The sequence below is a fragment of the Carcharodon carcharias genome, chromosome 14 (genome assembly GCF_017639515.1).
Source record: "Carcharodon carcharias isolate sCarCar2 chromosome 14, sCarCar2.pri, whole genome shotgun sequence".
Taxonomy (NCBI): domain Eukaryota; kingdom Metazoa; phylum Chordata; class Chondrichthyes; order Lamniformes; family Lamnidae; genus Carcharodon; species Carcharodon carcharias.
Window position 1 is genome coordinate 70,081,064 of NC_054480.1, and position 25,914 is coordinate 70,106,977.

General features: G+C 46.7%; 2 protein-coding genes and 1 long non-coding RNA gene across 4 annotated transcripts in view; 1 reads left to right on the forward strand and 2 right to left on the reverse strand.

The window, feature by feature from the left end:
• LOC121286935 (tumor necrosis factor receptor superfamily member 5-like) overlaps positions 1-8,198 on the reverse strand; it is a 50,096-nt gene extending 41,898 nt beyond the window's left edge. For both annotated transcript variants that reach the window (XM_041204247.1, XM_041204246.1), the window contains exon 1: positions 7,927-8,198. In XM_041204247.1, the coding sequence (XP_041060181.1) occupies positions 7,927-7,971 (45 nt within the window). In that variant the 5' untranslated portion in view covers positions 7,972-8,198. The remainder of the gene's footprint in view (positions 1-7,926) is intronic.
• LOC121286937 overlaps positions 1-25,914 on the forward strand; it is an 80,503-nt gene that overhangs the window by 48,394 nt on the left and 6,195 nt on the right. The window lies entirely within an intron of this gene.
• LOC121286936 (tumor necrosis factor receptor superfamily member 5-like) overlaps positions 18,199-25,914 on the reverse strand; it is a 30,475-nt gene continuing 22,759 nt past the window's right edge. Inside the window, exons 6-9 of the mRNA XM_041204248.1 lie at positions 25,474-25,529; positions 23,301-23,411; positions 20,863-20,900; positions 18,199-19,146 (exon numbers count right to left, since the gene is read on the reverse strand). Of these exons, the coding sequence (XP_041060182.1) occupies positions 19,021-19,146; positions 20,863-20,900; positions 23,301-23,411; positions 25,474-25,529 (331 nt within the window). The 3' untranslated portion in view covers positions 18,199-19,020. The remainder of the gene's footprint in view (positions 19,147-20,862; positions 20,901-23,300; positions 23,412-25,473; positions 25,530-25,914) is intronic.

Consider the following 25,914-nt stretch of genomic DNA (forward strand, 5'->3'; position numbering starts at 1 on the left):
CTTCCTTTGTCGTTCCAGTCTCATTTCTAATGAATTGGACTTGAAATATATCAGGACTGATGATACCATGGACAGGATTTTCCGTGCCTGCTTACGTCGGGTGTGTTCAGAGACGTGAGTGGACTATATGGCAAGAAGACCAAAAACCAGTTTCACGACATTGTGAAACCAGTTTACAATTGTCCGCTCAGCCTGTCAATGGTGAGCCGCATTTCCCGTCGCCGGACATCAGGAACCTCATTGTAATACACCAGCATATCATTATAAGGCCAGCCTGCCAGACTCATCCCTGCCCCTGCTGGATCATCCATCCATATCAGTGCAAAACAGGCCTTGACAAGTGTGATGTGCAGAAGTCAGGACTTACCTTCAGGGCCTTGCTCACATGCGGACACCTGAGGAGCAGAAGATGCTGGAGCCCGACAGCAACGGGACCCTGGAGGGACGTCCGTAACATGCTGGGTGGATGCTCCTGGTCATGGCTCTGCTGCGAAGCAGCTCACGGAAGGGGAAAGTCACCATTGAGGGTCTGCTCACAACGGATGATGGTCGAGGGGGTGGAGAGGAAGATGTACCGGGGTGGGGGGTGAGAGAGGAAGATCTAAGATCGACTGGGAGAGGAAGAGGTGTGTCAGGTGGTGAGGTTGAGAGGGGGAGAACTAAGTTGTCAGGGGAAGTGAGTTTAGGAGGGGGGGAATGAAGTGTCGGGGGGTTGAGGTTGGGAGGGGGAGGGAGTATGGGGGAGGAGGGAGTGAAGGGGGAGAAGACGGGGGCAACTGGGGAGGTAGGTGTAAGGGGGGAGGAAGGATTCCAGAGAGGGGAAGGAGTAAGGATGGAGGAAGGATTCGGGAAAGGGAAAGGAGTAGGGGTGGAGGAAGAAGTAAGGCTGGAGGAAGGAGTCAGGATGAGTAGGAAGGCCAAATCCAGAGGCTTGTCATCTGACCCGGACCTCACAGATGCCTCTTCCCCAGCAGTCCTCCGAGTGCTGGGGTGCTTAGCTGAACCTGTCTCCTCCTGCTGCGGACATGTGTCCATGAGGTGACCACCAGATTGTGAAGCTGAGCCTGCTCTAGATCTAGGTCCCACCGAGGTATGTGTCTCTGCGCTGGTGGAGGGTGTGGGTAAGCACTGTGATGGGACTTCCAGGCTGCATATCTCCAGCTCTTCAAAGGAGGAGGTGTCCTCTTGGCTGGAGATGTGGACCTGGATGGAGCTGAGGGACTGGCTGGCTGAGGGTGTCGGTCACTTGGCAGAGCTCCCTGTGAACCAAAGTAGAGATAATTTGTGCATGGCAGCAGTGTCAAAAGCAGGAGAGAGAGCACTCACAGTTGCATTGAAAGAGGGATGATATGGTGCAGGATCCTCATGAGGGTGTTCGTCGCCGACTTCACCATCACCTCAGGCATGGTTCATGTCCTCAGCAGTCAGCGCAATGGCACACTCCTCAAAGTGAGTGAGAGGTCTAATGTGGGCCATTCCACTCCTGGTTTGGGACCTCTCCCTGCTGATGTGAGCCAGCTTCTCCTGCATGAAAACAGATGGAGAGAGTGTGAGCAGGACACATGGCACTGCGTGGAATGTTTGTGTGGTGAGCGGAGTTATGGACGGGATGAGGACGCGAGCTCCAGAGGATATGAGCCTGATGGAGATGTGAGGGTGTGAGAATTAGTGGTGTTGTCCCTGGAGGTGTGAGATCCCTGTGGATGGGTGAGGTGTTTGTGAGTGTGTGAATTGAAAGCGATGAGAAGAGTGAATTACCTTGGCGGAACGGATGAGACCATTCATCCTCTAGCGGCACTGGGTGGCTGCCCTCTTTTGCAGGGCATTGGCGCTGACCACCATTGCCACCGCCTACCGAGCCGGATTGGTGACCTTGATGGCTGGAGTTCACCCAGAGCGGAGGTATGGGACGTCATGGCATGCCTCCACTGAATCCAAAAGGCGCTCATAGGATGTGTCATTAAACCATGTCATTAAACCAAGGAGCTGCAGTCTTCTTGACTTTCGGAGCCATGTCTTCCATGCAGCAATCCTGGGCTGGGAGCACTGAGATGTATGCATGTGGTTGCACTTTAAATATGGCGCCCGACGTGATGAAGTGGTGAGGTGATGGGGTGATGGGCAAATGAGAGCCCACCTGCTGCAATCGAAATGGCATGTTTCCCAGGAATGCATAATCAGTGAGACATGATTGGGATGATACAGCATGAGAAGCCGCCATTGCGACCAACGGATAAAATGTCCTTTTTCCCGCTTGCTACCGCACTTAGTGCAAATCTGGGACAATTCTGCCACAATTCTCAGGGGTGGTGCAGCGGTGGGGTAAAGGCACAGCAGCTTAGACCAGAGTGGCTAATAGTAGAAGTGTGTGCGGAGGGGTGGGCAGTGGAAAGATGGCACTGGCGAGGGAGGGGTAACAAAGAATCAGGCCCTTGTTTTGGGTACAGAAAGGTTTTTTAAAAGAGCTTCCCTGCCAGTGACTAATGGAAACCTATATATATATATATATATATAATATATAATAAAATACTGCTGGTTATTTATTGTACAGATTTCCCAACACTGGGCACACCTTCTCTTCCTCATCTCCTCTCTCTTTCATGACTGAACCCCAAGTTGGGCCTGAGGCCAGGTATCAGAGTGACACTTCCTGTCCAATCCCCATTTCCTTTGTGGATTTTGTCCCACCTGATGGCTGACTATTGTTAATTCTATATCCTCGTTGATGCTCCTTTGGTAAACTGCACAATTACTACACCATATTGCACAATAGTTTAATAGACACTGAGTCACAGTTCACAAATTAATATACTGGCATGAAAGAACTTGCATTTATACAGCAGCTTACATAATGTCCCAAAATGCTACGCACCCAATAAGGTATTTTGAAATGCAGTCTCTGTTGTAATGTAGGAAACACAGCAGCCAGCTTGTGCACAATGACAAACAGCAGAAAGGTAGATGATCAGGTGATCTGTTTTAGTGATATTGGTTGAGAAATAGATGTTTGCGCAGATAGTGGAGCCTGTTCTTCTTCAAACTAGCACCATGGAATCTTTCACATACATCTGAGGGGGAGAACTAGGAACTCAGTTTAATGACTCATCCAAAGGACAGTGCCTTCAACAATATCAATCTCCCTCACCGCTACACTGAATTATCAGCCTCAATTATATGCTCAAGTCTCTGGGGTTGGACTTGAAGCCACAGCTTTCTGACTCAGAGGTAAGGGCATCCTCACTGAGCCATGGCAGGTACATCAACAAAAAAGATAATAACCGATCATATGCAGTACAAAATGGGTATTTGATTACTATATTGCTAATGATTGAAGTACCGTAATAGCTGCAGCCAGGCTGCTTGGTCAGCGGGAGTGGGTGCTGGAGGTGATCAACAAGCAATGGACATAGAGTGGGACTTACTCCACAGGGAGACTATTCTTAAGATATGAACAAGAGGCATGTAGCTAATCAGAAACCTGACAAAAGCTGACAAATAGGTTCACAGAAGCTAGTGCGACCTCAAGAAAATTTTGAAAAAAAATCTTGAATGCAACTCACAATATAGACCTGTAGTCAGAGCCACTGCTTTATGGTGAGCTATATTACATTTTTATTTTATGAAATGCCATGATTTTTACCAGTATTTTAGGGTGCATTCTGCAACTCAATGTTTCTGCGAAAGCCGAAATGTAGTTTACCTATGACATGCCAAAATAAGTAGTTACACTGAGAGTGCAGTGGGATGTGAGACCAATGAGCACAATGCTTTTTGCAGTTCCAAAATTCCAAAATTCAGAGGGAGGATGGAAGGTGTGGGATTTCTTTTCTAAAGCTTTCTGTGGGCACGTACTAATTTTCAGTTGGCACATTTTTTTTTTGACCAGCCAATCTTTTAGCATTATGAAACTGATGATGCAACTTGAAATGAATATGTGCTACTATTCATGATTTTGTAAAATTTCTAAATATCGCTGTCAGTACCGGGTGTCAGATTGGTGCTGCATTATTGCTCCAACATCCAACACTAAGCCCTCCCTTGCCCATCACTCCCCAACACTGGTAGGACATAGGATCCAGACCATGAATTCTTGCATTCTGAATTTCTAGTTTTGGTTGGCATTTTGCCGACCACAGTGCTCCTTGGTCCACTCTTGTGTACACCTATTGACTGGTTGTGGAACACTTGCATGTTTGCTTTGCTCACCAACGACAGACTCCATTTATATAATGCATTAAATAAAAACCCATTGGCAAGTCACAGAATAAGTGCGTGGACAAACTGGCACTGATCCTGGTAAGGAGAGATTAAGACCATTGGGCAAAAGCTTGGTTGAAGAGACAGACTTTGGAGACATTTTTTAGTGTGAACATAGTGTGAACAGAAATGTTTAGAGATAGAATTCCACAGGTAGGACCCAGAAGGGTGAAGGCCCTGCCATTGTTGTTGAGATGAAGGGGAGGTGCACACCCAAGGCCTTAGATCTAAGGAACACAGTGTTGTGTCATAGAGGGATTTAGGGCGAAGATTCAAAATTTATTGCAAAGAAGGGAGGGGGAGCTATTGAAGTTCAGCAAAGATGGGGAGGGGTGATGGGTGAGGGAGGAACACAATGTTTGCAAGAGTTTTGAACAAGGTGAAATATGTAGAGGATGAGAGGCCAAATTGGAGAGATCCAGAATAGTATTGGATAATTTTGGCCTTGGGTGATAGCGTAAATTAGGTGATAACAGATCAAGAAGCCTAAAATCTCTCCTGACTTTAATTTTTCACAATGGAAAATTAGAAAAGATGTATAACATGTGATTGATCCGATGTGACCCATTTTACACTATCACCCAAAGTCAAACTTACCCATGTGGAATTTGAAGATGACAAGACTATGCATGAGGGGAGCTGGGGACAAGACAGGCAATGTGGCTGAGGTGGAAGCAGACAGTCCTAATAATGGGGAGAGGGGGCAGGGTTGGAAATTTAGCCCAAGGTTAAACAGAATATTAGGTATGCAAATGGTCTAATTCAATCTGAGACAGTGGCAAAGGCTTGGAATATAGAGGAGGTTGTGATAGAAACTGAAGGTTGAAAGTGGGAAGAAGCGATAATGGAAATAAAATGAAACATTAAATTAATATTGAACACAAAGCTCCGCTGGCTCTTATTCAATATCCTGAAAATTCTATTGAACATGCTTACACAGCAGTAATGACTGTGTACACAGGCATTTAGTAAGTGATCATGATAAAGAAAATCACATGCATAATTTGTGCCTTTTTTAATGGGATGAGGGCATCGCTGGCAAGGCCAGCATTTGTTGTCCATCCCTCATTGCCCTTGAACTGAGTGCCTTGCCACGCTATTTCAGAGGGCATTTAAGAATGAACCACATTGCTGTGGGTCTGGAGTTACATGTAGGCCAGACCAGGTAAGGATGACAGATTTTCTTCCCTAAAGGGCATTAGTGAACCAGGTGGGTTTTTACAACAACCGACAATGGTTTCATGGTCACTATTACTGAGACTAGCTATTCATTTCCAGATTATTAATTGAAATTAAATTTCACGAGCTGCCGTGGTGGGTTTTGAGCCTTTGTTCCCCAGAGCATTAGCCTAGGCCTCTAAATTACAAATCCAGTAACATAGCTAATAGACCACAGCCACCTCCCCTTAAATATATATATAGATATGTATTAAATATATATAATATATATGGATATATATATGCAGCTATATTTAAAAATCTTATGTAGGGCACCAAATACCTGCCCACAAGCAATTCTTCTAACAAAGATCTTTTGGTCACATTTTTCTGACAATTTGCCATTGTAAATTGCTATTCCAATACTCCTACTGTACTGTAATTGCAGGTTCTGGCCATTTAGTAGCTCTGTGGAGTATGTTTATGAAATGTTTCTTCCATACATATGGAGAAAATGATTCACCACCCCCATGGGCAATTTGCTAGTAACTTGCAGTAACTGAAGCAGCCCATTGTATTGAAGATATACAGTGACCATATTGACGATTTCTACAAAGATGTAATAACCCAAACACCACAGATAATCCACTTGGAGCAAAATAGACTCAACAATTACTACAGCAGTGAAACACCAGCAGATTTGTAAATTGTTTGTTTATATTTTGTCATTTTGCAATTTTAAAATTGATTTTGTCATTTCCAGCTCCCCTGCAATAAATCATGTTTCACAGATGTTACTACAATGAAGAAATTAAGTGTTGCTGAAAAAAGGAGACATTTTGTTGGAGCTTCTCATCAGTCACCATCAGCTAGTGCAGTCTCCATGGCAATGCCTCTACCAATTAGAGTCCACTTGTCAACCAGTCAGCACTCTCCTCTCATATGGTATAAATTTGTTGTTTCCCCAACATTGGTAATTTCTGAATTGTCCTGATGAGTGCAAGACAAAAAGCTTTGACAAAAAAGTCTCTTTTTTCAGCAATACTTCAGTTCTGTAGTACCAAATGACTGAATGAAGAAATTAATTATATTGCATCTGTACTTTACAGGGATTTGGCCTGTTAAATTATGTGGGATACAGAACATATTACTGTAAACGCATAGAGGCTTAGCATTGCAAATTTGAAAAATTCTGTTACCACCTTCAAATATATGTTTTAAGTACCATACATGTAACATGCATTCCTCTGCCACATTTGCTTCCTGTTAACCTGCTCCACCAGTTTTCACTGCCCAAGCATCTTCACTTCCTGTCTCTGCCAACATAACTCAACTAACCACCTCCAGGCCCCAAAGTACAAAAGCCACATTTTCAACTAATGTTAATGTCAGCATTTGCTCCCCTGAATTCGAAGTCACTTCACTCAAATGATGTCCTTTTTTTTGTACTAGATTCCTAATTTGCCACATTCCTAGCCTCCTTCCCAGTTTTCCGGGCAATATTTAATCAGATCAATCATGATCTTACTGAATGACAGAGCAGGCTCCAGGGGCCGAGTGGCCTACTCCTGCTCCTTTTCCTCATGTCCACCAAAGCAGATTATCTGACCATGATCACATTGCTGTTTGTGAGCTTGCTGTGCACAAATATGCTGCTCCATTTCCTACATCACAACACTCAGCCCATAGCGACTTTTCAGTGGCTGTAAAATGCTTTGGGAGCCCTGAGGCTGTGAAACGTGCTTTATAAATTAAAGTCTTTCCTATCTCTCACACATACACCCGCCTCGACTACAGTGCCAACATGAGTAAAAACACCTCCCCTCTCCCAATTACATTTTACACATCTCCGGCCTACATCTAACATAAAGATTCCTCTGAATCAGGTTTTATAAAAACAGGTTAGAGATTAATCGGAACACACGGCTAAAAAGAAACATTGAAATATAATCAAGGTCAGATTTACAGAATTCCAGAATTTGAAAGCCTCTAACTCTCCCAGTGATCACATTCTCGTGTAACGATGTTATTTCACTGTAATCAACCCTGCCACTATACACTGGGGGTTTATATAACAGCCTGTCACCCATAATAGGCCTGCAACTAAAGTCAAACCCAGTTCCCACTCTCCTAACTCGGAGCCAAACTCAGGAGATCTCCGCGGCTGCACATTCCCTCCCCCGCCGGAATGCTTAGATTATTTTTTTGAGAAAGATAAAACTACACGAATTCGCCGCCCCCATATTCCGTCGAAATGTCCCTGAGTTTGTGTATGCATGAAATCATGCTCCGTATTTTCTGCTTCTGTGGACACATTTTGAAGCTCACTTCCTTTTACAGGACTTCATTTGCATCCAGGTTTCTCATTACCGGATACACAGTTACTGTCCACCCACACATTGTCTCTCAAATATTATTATTAATGCAAAACAAAAGCCCCTCAAACAAACCAAAAAAAACCCAACACCTGTTATTCATCAATCTCCCCCTAGGAACACAAAACAAATCAACCTGAATCGCCTGAATGAGCAGCCAGAGATACTGCAGCAATTTCATTCTGCATTTAGTCCTATTCCCCGCTGATCTGATCCCTGTGATTGTCCAGATGGCATCTCAGTCACTGGCGTTTGTCCTGCGATCACATAGTATCAAAAAATAACTGAAATGAATGCTTAACACAACGCGCAGGGTTTGGCACGGGTTGAGGGATGATGGTGGTGCCAGGTCAGACTGGGCACAGCGTCTATCGATTCCCGTCAACAACCTGGAATAACTCGTCTGTTTGGCGGAAGGAGGAATCAGCAGAGGCGAGGGGGCGGCTTGTTCCTTACACAACTTGAAGAGTATCATGAGTCTCACTCTCTCCCAGAGTTAAGCACTTGTATAGAGGTTCGGAATCAGTTTTTCATCAGAATTGGGACATAGAAGGGTTTAGAAGTGCAAAACCAGGGGAAAGGGAAGAACAGAAAAAGATTCATTCAGTTCTTATGAAGCATTTCATCAGATAAAAGCAAAATACTGAGGATGCTGGAAATCTAGAACAAAAACAAAAATAGTTGGAAAAACTCAGCAGGTCTGACAGCATCTGCAGAGAGGGATACAGTTGACTTTTCGAGTCCATATGACCCTTCAACAGAACTAAGACATATAGAAATGAGATGAAATATAAGCCGGTAGAAGGGAGTGGGGGGCTACCACCAACTTAAATTTCATCTCATTTCTATATGTCTTAGATCTGTTGAAGGGTCATACGGACTCGAAAAATCAACTGTATCCCTCTCTGCAGATACTGTCAGACCTGCTGAGTTTTTCCAACTATTTTTGTTTTTGTTTCAGATTTCCAGCATCCGCAGTATTTTGCTTTTATCTGATGAAGTATTTGTTTGACTAGAAATGCCGCCTGGCCTGCTGAGTGTTGCCTGCATTCCTTGCTTTCGCCTCCAGCAGCCACAGTATTTGTGTCAGTCACTTTTGCACATATTTGATTCTCCGCTGGGAATGTGTTGATTCTTTCACCTTGTGTGTAGATACCACCCACCCAGAGACTTCAATTTAAAATCCTAGACTAAGACTCTAGTGCAATGCTGAGGGAGTGCACAACTGTCAGAGGTATTGTCTTTCAGATGAGACATTAAACCTTGGCTCCATCTGCCCTTTCTGGAAAATGAATATGCTAAGGCATCATTTTGAAATAAAAAACAGGGGGAGTTCTGCTCAGTGTGCTCGACAATATTTACCCCTTAACTAACATCACTAAAACAGGTTATCTGGCTGTTATCACCTTGCTGTTTATGGGACCTTACTGTGAAGGCTGCATTTCCCACCTCAAAGGTACTTCATTGGTTGTAAACTGCTTTGGGACGTCCCAAGGCCATGACAGGTGCTTTATAAATTCAAGCTCTTTGACCTACTGGGGGACTTACAGCTCAACAGATGCCAACTGTCCTTTGGCGAGTAGGCAAATGCCCCAACCTTGGCCTAGCAACCTGGACCAGTTCGGCAGGCTATATTCTCTTAAGGAGGTTGTCAGAGTCAAGTCCTGTACTGCCTCCCCCAATTTCCATGTCCACAATCTTTTTTCCACAGAGCAATGATGAGAAGGGACAATTATTACCTGTTTTATCCCTGCACTGGGAATTACAGCCCCACTCCCTTCCCATGCCTCAGAGACACTGAGGTCAGTTGTTGAAATCTCTTATTGCTAGAATAAGATTAGGTAGCTCAATGCAGAATAATGATTGTCACCTGGGAGCTTCTGCTCTCTGTGTCTTAGTACCCACCACTCATTGATCTATTTACTCATCGGCGAATCTCTTAAAATGGTACTTGCAAAATGGCTCCGCCACTGCCCCTTGTCAGTCAATGAGCAGGGCCAGGGAGAGAAACCATGGGCCCTGGTGCTTCTCCTGTTCTGGGTTCCTTATTTCACCACCAACCGATCCTCACTTTAACCCTTGACAGCTTCTGTCACGCGCCTTCATAATACTCTTTGGATCCTACAGGCTAGAATAGTGCAGCGCAGAAGGAGTCTATTTAGCCCTTTGAATGCATCAGTTCTTGAAGAGAAATCCAGTCAATCCTACCACTACCCCCCAACTCCCGCTATTTCCCTATAATTTTTTTCTCCAATATTTACCCAATTTTCTTTTGAACACTAATTTGAATCAATATCCACCACAATATCAGAGAGGGAACGCATCCCAAATCCTAACTACTCTTCGTGTAAAAGTTTTTCCTCATGTTGCCTCTGGCTCGCCAATCAACTTAAATGAAGTTAAATCTGGGCCATCTGATTAGCAACCCGTCAGCCATTGGAAGCAGTTTCTATCGATTCTATCTAAACCCTTCATAATTTTATACACCTCCATCAAGGTCCCTCAGGCTTCATGGCTCTAAGGAGAACAACCCCAGCTTCTCTGTAACCCCTCATCCCTGAAGCCATTCTAGTGAATCGCTAGATTCACTAAGTCTGAACCTTAAACAAAGCCTTCACGCCCTCCCAGCACTCAGAATAGGGAATCGTAGCTGCAGTGGGGTTGAACTGTTTTATATCGGTTCAGCAAAACTTCTTGGCTTTTGAACTCTATGCATCTATTTATAAAGCCCATTGAAAGTTTAGGTTTATATGATACACTTTACAAGCACAGATTTGTAAGTTAATTACACACAACTTGTTCATTCATGTTATGCAACCAGCTGTGCTTCTTTGAACCTGCCTTGTGCAATACCCAGACAGCAACATCTAAAAGACTTGAACCTCACAAGCACCACAAACAACAGTCCCACGTAAATGAGAATACCTTGAACTAACAGTGATACACTCAATTGGTCCATGACTGCTGGTTTCACTTGCAAATTTAAAAATGGCAAAACCTTCGAGTAAATTAACATCAACCAATTCACCTGCAATAATATGCTATTTCTATCCACATGTAGGCTTTGTTAACAGAAAAATCACATTTTGCATTGAGTGATAAATATTTTCTCATTTAAAATTGAAACTAATCACACTTACAAATGCCCAGCATGAAGCATATAATAGGAGAGAAAAGTACTGCAGATGCTGAAAATCTGAAATTTAAACAGAAGATGTTGGAAATACACAGCAGGTCAAGCAGTGTCTGTGGAAAGAGAAAGAGAATCAATTGCTTCAGGTCCAGGTTTTGCACAAGTTCTGACGAAGGGTCACTGACCTCTTTCCCTCTGCACAGATATCAGCAGACACCCCATTTCAATCGGAGCAAAAATAAGCCCTTTTGCCAGCCCCTCCAAAAAGCAATCAAACTTCCTGTGAGCCTCTCATTCCCCTTCAGCAAGAAACCCAGCAGCAGCTGCCTGAAGTCAGATTGACACAACATTAAGTATTAATTTCAAAAAAATAGTTAAGGTATGAAGAAAACATAAACAATTTTCTGAACAAAGAGAAAATCAATGTCAAAGCAATAAATCGGTAATTTAAAAAAGAATAATTAATAAAAATGACCATTAAAAAGTGCCAAGCAACAGAGCTAACGAATAAAACCTTTTTTGCCTTTTTGCTTAAGAAGCAGAGCTAGAGAGAGACAGACTAGGCTCCAAGTCCTGGTCACCAGGGAAGGGACAGTGGGGCACTGGGGCCGAGCTAAGGGGTTGGGTTTAACAAATACATACCTTGTGTAAGCCTGCGGCAGTGCCCTTCCAAGCTGGCCTCAGTGGAATTCATTCAAAAGTGGGGGCCGGAAGCGAGTTGCTTTTCAGCCTGGATTTTCATCCTCTCCTGGACTTAGAATCATTGCGAGCTGGGATCATTTCCAGATCCTGGTCCCATTCAAATCACTGGTGGCTGGGAATCTATCTCCTTGAATTGCAACATTGTACAACAAGAATGTGGCTGACCTGTCTACCCTCTCCTATGATTTGTGTAGGGACCAGCTTAAGCTTTTTTTGTTTCTCAGTCTCAAATCATCTCCTGTCCCACTTTCTACAGTACTTTGTTAATACTACTACTACCAACCATCAGGATGTTATAATTTATTATTTTATACAATGTAATAAAAAAACCTCCCACTTTAAGTACTAAGCTAAATTTGTAATTAACTTTTAAATGATCAAGCGATTCTTTCCTAACAATTTCTGCCCCATCATTGGAGCCTAATTAATCTACATTCCTGGGGATTCAAGCTGACTTTTCTCCTTTTCAGCAGCTTCAAACTGATCGCTTCTTTTTAAATTTTGTTCTTCCAACAAGCTGGGCTCAAAATGAAAATGGGGTTCTGTGGATTTCTACAGTGGGGAGGGGGGGGGGGGGGTTGGTGGTGGTGGGGGTGTGTGTAGGGGGTCACTATTCGTGACCTACCTGCACCTATGCTGATGGAGGTGCAGGAGGGGCGTTGGGGGGAGGGATCACTGGCACTAGTGCAACTGTAGGATAGCTTTCCCTGAAGGCTGCCAAATTGGATGCTGTGTCCAGGTGCTCTGTCAAATTCGGGACAGCAGCCAGATTTCAGAGTCAGGATGTGCATTCAGCGCGGCCTGGGGATATGGCCGTCTGCATAGAGGGACACTGCTGCCAGTAAAGTAAGAGCTGCGAGTTGAGACCGGGGCCCCGGGCTTTGTATGTTATGCACCGACCTCTCCCAGGCCTTGTCAATGAGAAGGATTTCTTATGGAGACGCACCACACGGAACAGCTGGTGGCTGGAGCCTGCAACTACATTATGACAGTCGACATAGCAAAATTGAATGGGAAATATTGACATGTTAATTTACATGGGATATACTGACAGAAAACTCTGACTAAATATCAACATGAAATAAAGTCTTTGGACAGGAAGTGCACGGCCAAATTTCTCCCTTTCATGATCTTCCCTTTACTGGGCACTGTTCCTGAGCTGAGGCAGCAGGCAAGCAATCTGGGACTTGCTGACCCTATGACCAGCCACATGAAGAAAGCATTTGCAATGGCAAGATGAACTCAGGGACTCATTATGTGGGGTGGGATCAAGGGTGTAAATTCATGTCCTTCACCAATGTGGCTCAACAAGTGGCTGCTGAGGCCCTGCACACTTACATAGCCCTGCCAAGTTTCACTCACGAGAAACAACATTAATTTAATTTGGTTTGAACATTTTACTATGGTGATCGACATCTCTTTTAAAAATAAAGTTAGCTGGAGTTGTTTGAATGGGTTTATAACCAACACCTTCTGACAGTCACTAGTGTTGATAGGTTTGGTCCTCCCACTCTGCATAGTTTTTATGTTTATTACACACTTATTTAAATGGTAGCAGTCTTTGTCTGTTTCACTGGTATGTGGTTAAATCAGTTCTTTTAACGCTGATGATGCAGGATCTACCTTTTGGAAGTGATGTTAAACCAAGGCTTCACCTGTCCTCTCAGGTGGGCCGGGAAACCCCTCGGCATTATTTCAAATAAGAGCTGGGGGTTATCCCCAGTGCCCTGGCCAATATTTATTCTTTAATCAGCATCACAAAAACTGATTGGTCTTTGTCAAATTGCTGTTTATGGGAATTTTCTGTGTGCAAATTGCTTACTTACATCACAGCCGTGACTACGCTTCAAAAATACCTGAAACAAAAACAGAAAATGCTGGAAAAACTCAGCAGATCTGACAGCATCTGCGAAGAGAGAAACGGAGTTGACGTTTCCAGTCCGTATGACCCTTCTTCAGAGCAAGGGTCATGCTGATTTGAAAGGTCAACTCTGTTTCTCTCTCCACAGATGCTGTCAGACCTGCTGAGTTTTTCCAGCATTTTTTGTTTTTGTTTCAGATTTCCAGCATCTGCAGTATTTTGCTTCAAAAGTACCTGATTGGCTGTAAAGTGCTTGGAGAAGTCTGGTGGTCAAAAAGGTGCTATATAAATGAAAGTCTTTTTTTAACGTATCATTACTGTTTGTTTGTGGGGCTTTGCAGTGGGCAAATTGACTCCTGTGTTTCCCTACTTTACAATAGTGATTACAGTTCAAGCACTTTAGGGGCGTCCTAAGCTTGTGAAAGGTCCTGTTTAAATGCAAGTTTTTCTCTTTGCTTCATGGAATTGAAGCTGAGCGAAAGTCAGGGCCTTCAGGGGCAGGGAGAAAATGGGAAGAGAAAATAAGATTCTAAAAATAATCACTGACATATAGGCCAGGAGTTTACGCTCACCGTGCAGACGCACAGCAGTCCTGATCATTTGTGAAATGGGTGCGCGATGACAGTCCCGACATCATCATGCTGCTTCGCGATATTCCGGTCAGCGGGCGCCCGCAGGAATCAGGAGCGCACCCGCCAAGAGAGTGAAAGGTCTATTTAAGGTGATTTATATGGTAATTGACAGTGAGTTTGAATGGCCCATGCACTCATAGACTCGGCAAGACAAGGCACTCAGCCAGGCGACCTTCACGGCTTTCATGGATCCTACATCCAGGGCGGGATTAAAGGCACACAGGCAGATACATGGGTGAGTAGTTATGATTTTGGTTGTGAGTGGTTTATTGATAGCTTCTGGTATTTTTGTGTTGTTCAGGAGAACTCTCTGCTTTGTTAGTATTTTCAGAGGCCTGCAACCAATAATCCCATTAGTGCAGAAACATCAGCACAGAAGTGGGGATTGTCTACTCTGCTGGAGGGATCTCCTCAGAGGAGGAGAGGGCTAGAAGACAGAGCAGGCCAGTTGCCCACAGGCAGCATCCCAGAGTGGGACCCATGGATGGGGAGGCACAGCCAGAAGGGATGCAGGAAATGCAAGGCAGAAGGGCCTGGAGAAGGTGCCATTATCCAGCAGACTGAGTCTACAGGCAGTGTTCCTGCTGCCTGGACATGACTGAGGTTCAGTGCCGAAGAAGGCTTCGCCTCTCCAGGGAGATTATTGGTCCAGAAATGTCCTCCAACTGTGTATGTAGCCACCCTATGGCAGTTGCTCTTAAGGTGACAGTGGCCCTGAACCTTAACACCGCAGGTTCTTTCCAGGGGTCAGTGGGAGATCTATGTGGTGTCTCTCAATCGCTGCCCACAGCTGCATCAAACTGGTCACTGACGCTCTGTTCTGAAGGGTCAGCACCTTCATTCACTTCCAGATCGATGAGGCCAGCCAGGCTGAGTGAGCCAGAGGCTCCACTGCAATTGCTGGATTTCCCCACATCCAGGGACCCATTGACTGCACGTATGTGCCAATAAAGGTGCCAGCAGTGGAGCCGGGTGCCTTCACCAATAGAAAGAGGTTCAACTCCCTAAACGTGCAGATTGTGTGGGGCCAGGCATCCATGAAGCTGCCATGATGCCTACATCCCCCATCACTCACATCAAAGCTCTACATTGCACCAGCTCACTTGGATGGTTGGATCCTGGGGGTAAAGGTGGCTCATGACCCCACTGAGATGCCCATGGGCAGAAGCCAAGAAGATCTATAATCGTAGTCATGCCTCCACAAGGACAGTGATTGAAAGGACATTAGACTGACTCGAGATGAAGTTCCGCTGCCTGGACCGCTCAGGGGGTCACTTCAATATTCTCCTGAGCATGTCTCCCTTAACGTTGTTGTCTGCTGCACACTGTACAATCTGGCTCAGTCAAAGGGGGACCCATTGGAGGATGAAGACAGGGATCCTGCTCCACAGGCTGCAGAGGACGACTCAAGTGCTGGGTCTGAGGAGGAGCCGGAGGAGACTTGATTCAGAGGACGTTCAGCGAGGCATCCAAATCATGGAGTCAAGGTGATGGCATGGGGTACGGCACCTTACTGATCTCTCCTGATAAGGCAATCCTGTCACCCTTAAGTCAAGGTCCAACCTCTGAAATAAAGCTTTCAGCCCTCCCTCTGTGTCACATGCAACTCCCAGGCCTATTCCCTATTGAAAGCATGAGGCACACAAATGTCATTGCACATGAGGAATTTTTATAATGAAGCCAAATGTACAAATTAACCAGTGTACACGTGCCAACAAAACACAAACCACTCATGACAACCCTTTTGTGATATAGTGACTTAAACTTCTGTTTGCGAATGCTACGTATTGGTGCCCCCACCCCCCACCCCCCTTGCCCCCCACATTGACAGCTGGATTGGAGGCAGCCTGCTGACTCTGAGGCCCTGTTGGCCTTGATGACCTTGGTGGCTGTTCTCTGGTTGCCAGAGCTTGCGCTGGCCTAGCCTGAGTGTCAGAGTCCAGTGCCAAGGCTGGGCACTCCTCAGTCATCACGGTGCCATCAGATATGACAGTCACTGGCAGAGGAGCTGCTGCCACCATTCACATTGCCCTGAGAGGATCCCACAGGTATGAGCTGCAGGGTGTCCACCGGCATGAGGCTGGTTTGAAAATCACTGCTCACCATTGATAGACGGGCAGCAAGCAGAGTTACTAGGTGCCTCATCCACCTCTCACACTGGCAGTGCCCAGCTGAGGTCACTGCCCGTGTGTGGGCTTGCAGGTCTGAACGCAACCCCAGAAACCCCTGATTGAGTTCCTAGAGCTGCCTCTCCATCAGAGTCACCACTCCCTCTGAGGCTTTGCGCTTGGAGTTCTGGGTCAACGCAGTACTCACACTCCGCATGGACCCTCTATAACAGAGACCATGGCACACAGACTCTCAGGGATCTCCGCCAGATCCTTCTGCACATCCCGCTGGACATCCAGCATCTGCCACCTGATGGACGACTCCAGAGGCTCATCATCTACCTCGGACTCAGTATCGTCCTGGTCTCCAGCAACTCTCCAACTACCGGCGCCATGGGCACTCTCGGCCTCTGCCAGCTCCTTATGTAAGTGCGATGTGCCTTCACCATTGTGCATGACCATCTGATCCGAGACGCTAATGCCCACCGACATGCCTGTATCTGTGCTGGCGCTTGGTGCAGAGGCAGGATGTGGCATGGATGCATCTGGCATCTTCCTCGGAGGTTAAGTGGGGGTTCCTCAGAGTCCCTTTGAGGTTGTGATGATGAGCAATCTGAGGGAGGAAGCAAAAATGTCAGCATGGACCATCATGAAAGTCTGAGGGCATGCAGTCTGCTTTCTCATTAGAATGGACATCTGGCTGAATAAATACTTTTGAATATACAAGCAACAGGAATAACTGCATTTCACCTGTCAGTCTTAAAGCAACAACCCATATCTCTGAGACACTACATCAATCTCTTCCCTTTCCATTGGATTCTTACCCTCATCCAATATCCCTGCCTCTCCTTGACTTGTAGACCTGGCTCCACACTCGCAGCCATTTCCAAAGCCTGCTCCTCCACCTGACTGAGGATCAGCAGGTTTGGTATCCCCCTCATCAGTCCGTCCTCACTCCACTGAATTGTGATTCTTCTTCTCCTGTAAGGGAAAAAGTGCTTCCATTAGCCCCACCGCAACATGCTGCCACAGTGCCGCCTCCCCACCCCAAAGACGCAGGAACAGTTGCCCGTCACATTGTCACACATCACCCTGACCTACATGCCACCCATGGTCTATCAAGGCACATGATGTACCACATTGCGCACTGCATTTCACACCCCTGAGCACCAACATCTGCTGCCACCCACAAAGGCATCTACCCAAGGTTCCAACTGGAATCAGTCCTCAACCTAGCAGAATGTTAAAGGTCATTGAACCTTTTGTGGCACTCGATCCAGGCTTGGCGTACGTCATGACCGCTGACTGGGGTCACCACCTTTGTCAAGGCTTTCTTGGTGACATGAGGTGGCCTCCTCTTGCTGTCCCTTGACACCAGGATGTGACGGCGGTCACTTACTGTCTCCAGTAAGGCCCAGGGGCCCAGGGGCACTCAGAGAATCTTGGCGGGGGGGGGGGGGGGGGGGGGGGGGGGGGGTGGGGGGGGGTGGGGGGGGGGGGGTTGCGGCTGGATCCGAGCATGCCCATCACGCCTGGCATGGGATCCAATCATCAATGCCATCTGGGACACCGAAATAGTACTTCAAATCAGTAATGTAGACAAAACACATCACCACTGCAAACAAGCTTCCTGCAGTGCACAATACAGACGTCCAGCCTGCAGGGAGCTGCATTGAAATCCCCTGCGCGTACCCTTCCTGTTCCCAGTGCCCTCCCTCTCCCCATCCCTGCCGGCAGCGCTGACCCTGTCTCAGTACGCGTTTCACACTGGCTGCATTCGACAGCCGATCACGGGCGGGAGCTGATTCCACATCCACTTCCGAGCCCACTGATCACACTCACATGTCACGCTAAAAATTTCAGGCCCTGAGCCTAAAACAGGTGAACAGCAGAGACACTCCAGTGGGTCAAGTGCTTTACTTTTCAGTGACCTCCCCTCATCGTAACAATCAGTAATGGCCATTTCACAGGCTAATGTTAAAGCAAATAATCTGACTTAATTAAATGGCAGTCAGTTATTCATTTTATTACTTTTTACAACATTTAACATACATGTACAGATGTGGTTAAAGTATCAAAATATATAATGTCCAGAAAGAAGTATTGAGGAGGGCTGTTGGCACGTTTGGAATTATACACAAAGGTCAGTACTGGGGGCAGGGGGCTGGGCACAGAAGGAGGGAAAACTAAGGATAGGAAAGAGAGAAATGCCTGTACTCGCCAATCGAATTTGTGAAAGATTTTACACCAACCGAGCCCCTCAGTCGGAATTCAGCTGTTTTTACAACCACAGATGCCTACAAAACATTAACTGGCTTCCTGGCAGTTAAGGCTGGAGAGCTGCAATTAGACATTGTTGGCAGAGATGGTGCAGATTCCTCTGCTGCTTTGAGGAGGAAGCTGCAATCTGAATGCAAGAGCTTTGGATCAGAAAAGCTTTCATCTCCACATAAAAACAGAGGGGATCCACGTGCTGTAATTCAAGCAGCTATTTCCATGATCTGTCACTGAGCAGGCGGATTAAATCATATTTATCATAGAATCATAGAATGATACGGCACCAAAGGAAGTCAATAAGGCATCATGCCAGTGTCAGTTGTTCTGAGCCAGCGCAGAAATCTTTTGATGTTGGGATTAGTAAGTTCATGGCCGGATGTCCATACAGGTCTATGACCATGACAGAGTGAAGCTGAATTCAGAGAATCCCCATGAAAACACAAAGACATTAGCTTCATTGCGATGTCCACTGCTTTCTCCCATTGGAGCTGGGTTTAATAGTCTTGGCAGCTGCACTTTATACAACGAGAAGCTCAGTCCCATCTTCAGTGCTCTTATCTTCATCTGCAGCCGTGGCTAATATCCTTCCATTCTCAGTCATCTCCCGCTCCTGGATTGGCATTTGAGTCTTGTCTTCGCACTTCTGTTAAAAAAAAAGAGAAATAAATTGCCAATTTATGAAGAGATAAAATACAAAAGCCAACTACATTCTTCCAAAAACAGCAATCACTCTGATTGTGAGAGTGGAAATACACCAACCAGAAAGGTCCAAGATTGAACACCTGGTCTGGAATCAGTTACCTGCTCTCCTCCCAAGGAGCAGTCGGGACAGTGTGTCTCGAGACTGGAGGCCGGAACAGGCAGTTACTGACTCCCTCCCCAGGTCACCCTCAGCGACCCCTCCCCGGATCACCCTCAGCGACCCCTCCCCGGGTCACCCTCAGTGGATCCCTCCCCGGAACACTCTCAGCGACCCCTCCCCGGATCACCCTCAGCGACCCCTCCCCGGATCACCCTCAGCGACCCCTCCCCGGGTCACCCTCAGCGACCCCTCCCCGGGTCACCCTCAGCGACCCCTCCCCGGGTCACCCTCAGCGACCCCTCCCCGGGTCACCCTCAGCGACCCCTCCCCGGGTCACCCTCAGCGACCCCTCCCCGGGTCACCCTCAGCGACCCCTCCCCGGATCACTCTCAGTGGATCCCTCCCCGGAACACTCTCAGCGACCCCTCCCCGGATCACCCTCAGCGACCCCTCCCCGGGTCACCCTCAGCGACCCCTCCCCGGGTCACCCTCAGCGACCCCTCCCCGGGTCACCCTCAGCGACCCCTCCCCGGATCACTCTCAGTGGATCCCTCCCCGGAACACTCTCAGCGACCCCTCCCCGGGTCACCCTCAGCGACCCCTCCCCGGGTCACCCTCAGCGACCCCTCCCCGAAACACTCTCAGCGACCCCTCCCCGGATCACCCTCAGCGACCCCTCCCCGGGTCACCCTCAGCGACCCCTCCCCGGGTCACCCTCAGTGGATCCCTCCCCGGAACACTCTCAGCGACCCCTCCCCGGATCACTCTCAGCGGTCCCTCCCCTGATCACTCTCAGCGGTCCCTCCCCGGATCACCCTCAGTGGATCCCTCCTCGATCACTCTCAGCGGTCCCTCCCCAGATCACTCTCGGTGGATCCCTCCCCTGATCACTCTCAGCGACCCCTCCCCTGATCACTCTCAGCGACCCCTCCCCTGATCACTCTCAGCGACCCCTCCCCTGATCACTCTCAGCGACCCCTCCCCTGATCACTCTCAGCGACCCCTCCCCTGATCACTCTCAGCGACCCCTCCCCTGATCACTCTCAGCGACCCCTCCCCTGATCACTCTCAGCGACCCCTCCCCTGATCACTCTCAGCGACCCCTCCCCTGATCACTCTCAGCGACCCCTCCCCTGATCACTCTCAGCGACCCCTCCCCTGATCACTCTCAGCGGTCCCTCCCCTGATCACTCTCAGCGACCCCTCCCCGATCACTCTCAGTGGATCCCTCCCCGATCACTCTCAGTGGATCCCTCCCCGATCACTCTCAGTGGATCCCTCCCCTGATCACCCTCAGCAGTCCTTCCCCTGATCACTCTCAGCGACCCCTCCCCTGATCACTCTCAGTAATTCCTCCCCCAATCACTCTCAGCGATCCCTCCCCAATCACTCTCAGCGATCTATCCCCTGATCACCTGTGATCCTTCCCCGATCACTCTCAGCAACTCCTCCCCTGATCACTCTTAGTAATTCCTGTTCCAATTCACTTTCAGGCTCAAATGTAAAATATGTGGTCAAAATGGATGCTATAAAAGTCAATGATAATACCAAACTTACCAGCCTGTTGATGAGATGCCTTATTTTAATCCGATTTTCTGAAAGAGAAAGAATGAGAAGGTAATCACTTGTTGGACTGTACCCTGCACCCTACCCTGTAACATGCATCCTGTAAACTTACCCTGCATCCTACGCTGTAACATGCATCCTGTAAATTGTACCCTGCACCCTACCCTGCAACATGCACCCTGTAAACTGTACCCTGCACCCTATACCCTGTAATATGCATCCTGTAAACTGTACCCTGCACCCTACCCTGTAACATGCACCCTGTAAACTGTACCCTGCGCCCTACCCTGTAACCTGCATCCTGTAAACTGTACCCTGCACCCTATACCCTGTAACCTGCATCCTGTAAACTGTACCCTGCACCCTATACCCTGTAATATGCATCCTGTAAACTGTACCCTGCACCCTACCCTGTAAACTGTACCCTGCACCCTATACCCTGTAACATGCACCCTGTAAACTGTACCCTGCACCATATACCCTGTAACATGCACCCTGTAAACTGTACCCTGCACCCTATACCCTGTAACATGCACCCTGTAAACTGTACCCTGCACCATATACCCTGTAACATGCACCCTGTAAACTGTACCCTGCACCCTATACCCTGTAACATGCACCCTGTAAACTGTACCCTGCACCCTATACCCTGTAACATGCACCCTGTAAACTGTACCCTGCACCCTATACCCTGTAACATGCACCCTGTAAACTGTACCCTGCACCATATACCCTGTAACATGCACCCTGTAAACTGTACCTTGCACCCTACCCTGTAACATGCACCCTGTAAACTGTACCCTGCACCCTATACCCTGTAACATGCACCCTGTAAACTGTACCCTGCATCCTACCCTGTAACATGCATCCTGTAAACTGTACCCTGCATCCTACCCTGTAACATGCATCCTGTAAATTGTACCCTGCACCCTATACCCTGTAACACGTACCCTGTAAACTGTACCCTGCACCCTATACCCTGTACCCCATAACCTGTACCCTGCACCCTGCACCCCATAACCTGTACCCTACACCAGTATCCTGTACCCTGCAACCTTTACCCTGCACCCTACACCGTGTAACCTGCACCCTACAACCTATAACCTGCACCCCATGACCTGCACCCTACAACCTATACCCTGCACCCCATAACCTTTACCCTGCACCCTACACCCTATAACCTGCATCCTGCACCCCATAACCTGTACCCTACATCCTATATCCTGTACCCTGCACCCTGTAATATTTACCCTGTAGCCTGCGCCCTGTACCTTGTACCTTATAACCTGTGATCTGCACCCTGTACCAGCCTAGGACAGGAAAAGGTCTGTATAAAATGATGAATGTCTCCTTCTCTGCTGGATGTGAGATGGGTTTGTAATGTCCTTACACAGCTCCCAGTGGAAATGATCCACACACATAATTAAGGACAATTAATTCTTTTCAAGTGCACAAAATCCCATAAGTAATATCTGACCAATGAATGTGACATTGGTGGGTGTTGGTTGAGGGAGAAAAATTAGTTAGGATTTGAAGAGAGTTCCATACTCCCCTTCAAACCGTGCCAATGGGATGTCTCACATCCACCCAAAGAGGCAGATGAAGCTCTGGTCTAACATCTCTTCTGAAAGACTTGATTTCTGACACTAATTGTAACTATATTGGTGACCAGAAAAGGCACAGGATGACGAGTATTAGAATTAAACATTGTCACACTAGAGTGGTAGGGGATGTTCTTCTCAGGTTAGACACAAGGCACCCTGTTGGATCAGAGTAGAGGGAATTTTGTCCCATATCTAACCCTGTGCTGAACTGCACTTGGAGTGTTTGATGGGGACAGTACAGAGGAAGCTTTACTCTGTATCTAACCCTGTGCTGTACCTGCCCTGGAAGCGTTTGATGTGGACAGTGTAGAGGGGTTTTTACTCTGTATCTAACCCAGTGCTGTTCCTGTCTTGGGAGTGTTTGATGGGGACAGTGTAGAGGGAGCTTTACTCTGTATTTAACACCGTGCTGTGCCTGCCCTGGGAGTGTTTGATCGGAAGGTGTAGAGGGAGCTTTACTCTGTATTTAACACCGTGCTGTACCTGCCCTGGGAGTGTTTGATCGGAAGGTGTAGAGGGAGCTTTACTCTGTATCTAACCCTGTGCTGTACCTGCCCTGGGAGTGTTTGATCGGAAGGTGTAGAGGGAGCTTTATTCTGTATTTAACACCGTGCTGTACCTGCCCTGGGAGTGTTTGATGGGGACAGTGTAGAGGGGTTTTTACTCCGTATCTAGCCCTGTGCTGTACCTGTCCTGGGAGTGTTTGATATAGATAACGAACACCCAAAATGGAGAGTGCCACATTTCTCAGGTCCAACTTCCTTCAGTTTGACAAGCATAAAATTCACAAAAACATACACAAGATGAAAGGTCTTAACCACTTACCTTTATTATATCCAATGTATATGAAGGAAAACAATATGATGATAAAAAGCACTACACTCAGGAGTACTATCACCATGATTAATTTTCCTTTAGATGGAACTTCTGTGGTACCTGCAAAGAAGTAGAATATACAGAGTTTAACAAATTTCATCCCTCCATCTCATTTTTTAAATTTATCTGCAGCTTGAGAGGTCAAATTTTCCTAGCAACCTAAAATCACCTTAAAATGGTCACAGGGAGGTATGAGTGAGAGCACTGCCACTTGGCTTACCTCCATTTCCTTCCTCTCACTGTGGGCAAGCAGCTTTGGGGCCAGATGTGGAAGCTCACAGTGTGGCAGGTGGAATACAACCTGATGGAGAAAGATAATTCCGTCTCACCGAGAGGAGAAAGGAAGATAGCAGAACGTGCCAATTGGGGAAGAGGTGTAATTCTACCTCCTGGAGCAAGATGGCTGAATTCATCATAAGTAGAATGAGGGGTGAAAACTTACCTTGCTAAGCAAGACGTCAGAGTTCACCAGCCTCCCCCTATTAATCAATAATATGGTGCAGTATCGCACCAACATACAGTGCCACCAGGCTATCCAATATCAGGGGCTTAAATCCAACATTTATGCAGAAATTTAGAGTTTGATGCCTAAGCCTTAATTATACTGTAATTAGGTCCAAATCTAATTGGAGACATGTGCACCCATTAAATCCAGCACAGAAATGACATGGGGTGTGGGCATCACTGACAAGGCCAGCACTTATTGCCCATCCCTAATTGCCCTTGAACTGAGTGGCTTGCTAGGCTAGTTCAGAGTCAACCACATTGCTGTGGGTCTGGAATCACATGTAGGCCAGAACGGGTTAGGATGACAGATTTCCTTCCCTAAAGGCATTCGTGAACCAGGTGGGTTTTTACAATGATTGATGATAGCTTCATGGTCCCCATTACTGAGACTAGCTTTACAGTTCAGGTTTGTTAAATGAATTTAAATTCCACCAGCTCATATGGTGGGATTTGAACCCATGTCCCCAGAGCGTTAGCCTGGGCCTCTGGGTTACTAATAAAACCAGAAAATGCTGCAAAAACTCAGCAGGTCTGACAACATCGGTAGAGGGAGAAACAGAGTTAATGTTTCGAGTCCATATGACTCTGAAGAAGGGTCATAAGGACTCGAAACGTTAACTTGAAATATTAACTCTGTTTCTTTCTCCACAGATGCTGTTAGACCTGCTGAGTTTTTCCAGCATTTTCTGTTTTTATTTCCGATTTCCAGCATCCGCAGTATTTTGCTTTTACCTCTGGATTACTAGTCCAGTGGCATTGCCACTATCCCCAGTGCCCCAGTTTCAGAATCTGTTGCCTTCTATTGTTCAAAGCAAGCTATACACATCAGTCAAGCGCACAGTGGCAGGGCCCACTGTACTACCAGTTAAAGGAAAACGTAGAGAATGGAAAAGCAAAACAAAAAAATTTCATTTGTTCCCTCAATTTTCTCTTCCACGTGATATTCTAGGGTCCCAGGTGTGCCTTTGTATGGTCAAGGGTGTTGAGGAGAGGCAGATGGGTTGAAAGCATGCAGCGTACCTCAGTTCACCAGGAACATTCCTCAGAAGCATTAAAAAAAAACCCTGACTGCAGAATTAGGTGACAGGCTGAGTTAGGGTCTGCCCACCTCACTGAGGCCCCAACATTCCACGGCCAAGTCTTTTCAGCACCACTGGATTGGTCGTGTCACGAGCCAAGACTTTCTAATTCAGACCATTTTTTAACTTGAGAATTCGTGACACCCCTCTGTTCCCCCCAGGTTGAGAGAAGTTGGGTGTAAAACAAGATAAATGAAGAAGCAATGGTTAGACTGCACCAAGCATGGGTTTTAAAAGCCCCTAAACTTTTGGATGTAAAGATGATTCAGAAATAAGATTGATATTTTTCAGTTCATACAAAGAATGTTTTAGGTAATGAAAGTGGAAGTAATTTTAATTTTGGGAAATCATGTAAACAGGAGATGGTTAGCCCAGCTGTCCAATATTCCTCTATCCTCATTTTAATTTTCATTGACATTCCTTGGGCCATTTCCACTAGACCAAAGTCAAAATTATTCCCAGTGGGTCGGGATAGTTTGTAATAGTTCCCCCCTTCCCAAAAAGCTAGAGGAAACAAAATCTCTTTACAGACTCACCACATTTCACATCTTTTGTTGCAGTTCCATTTTCCAACATTTGGAGTGACCCACAGCTAAAGGAGAAAATTGAAAGTACAATTACTGTTTTCCTTCTCTTTTTAGTTGCCGCTACCCAGAGAGCCTTGCCTCTGTACAACTGTTCAGTTGCTATCCGTTTAGATAGTCAATAAGGCAGCTCCAGGTTGGTGCAAAATTCCAGCAGGAGTGCGCTTTCACATTTGGTCAGCAGGCGGTGCTGTTCTGCAGGACAATGTCCAGACCAAGGCAGTCATGGGAACCGTTAGAGAAGTGAAAGGGAAGCTTAGCACAGTGGAATTTACCTGCCTGTACCCAAACACCCCCAACTGTGAGCAGCCCCTCTAATACCCAAACACCCCCAACTGTGAGCTGCCCCTCTAATACCCAAACACCCCCAACTGTGAGCTGCCCCTGTAATAC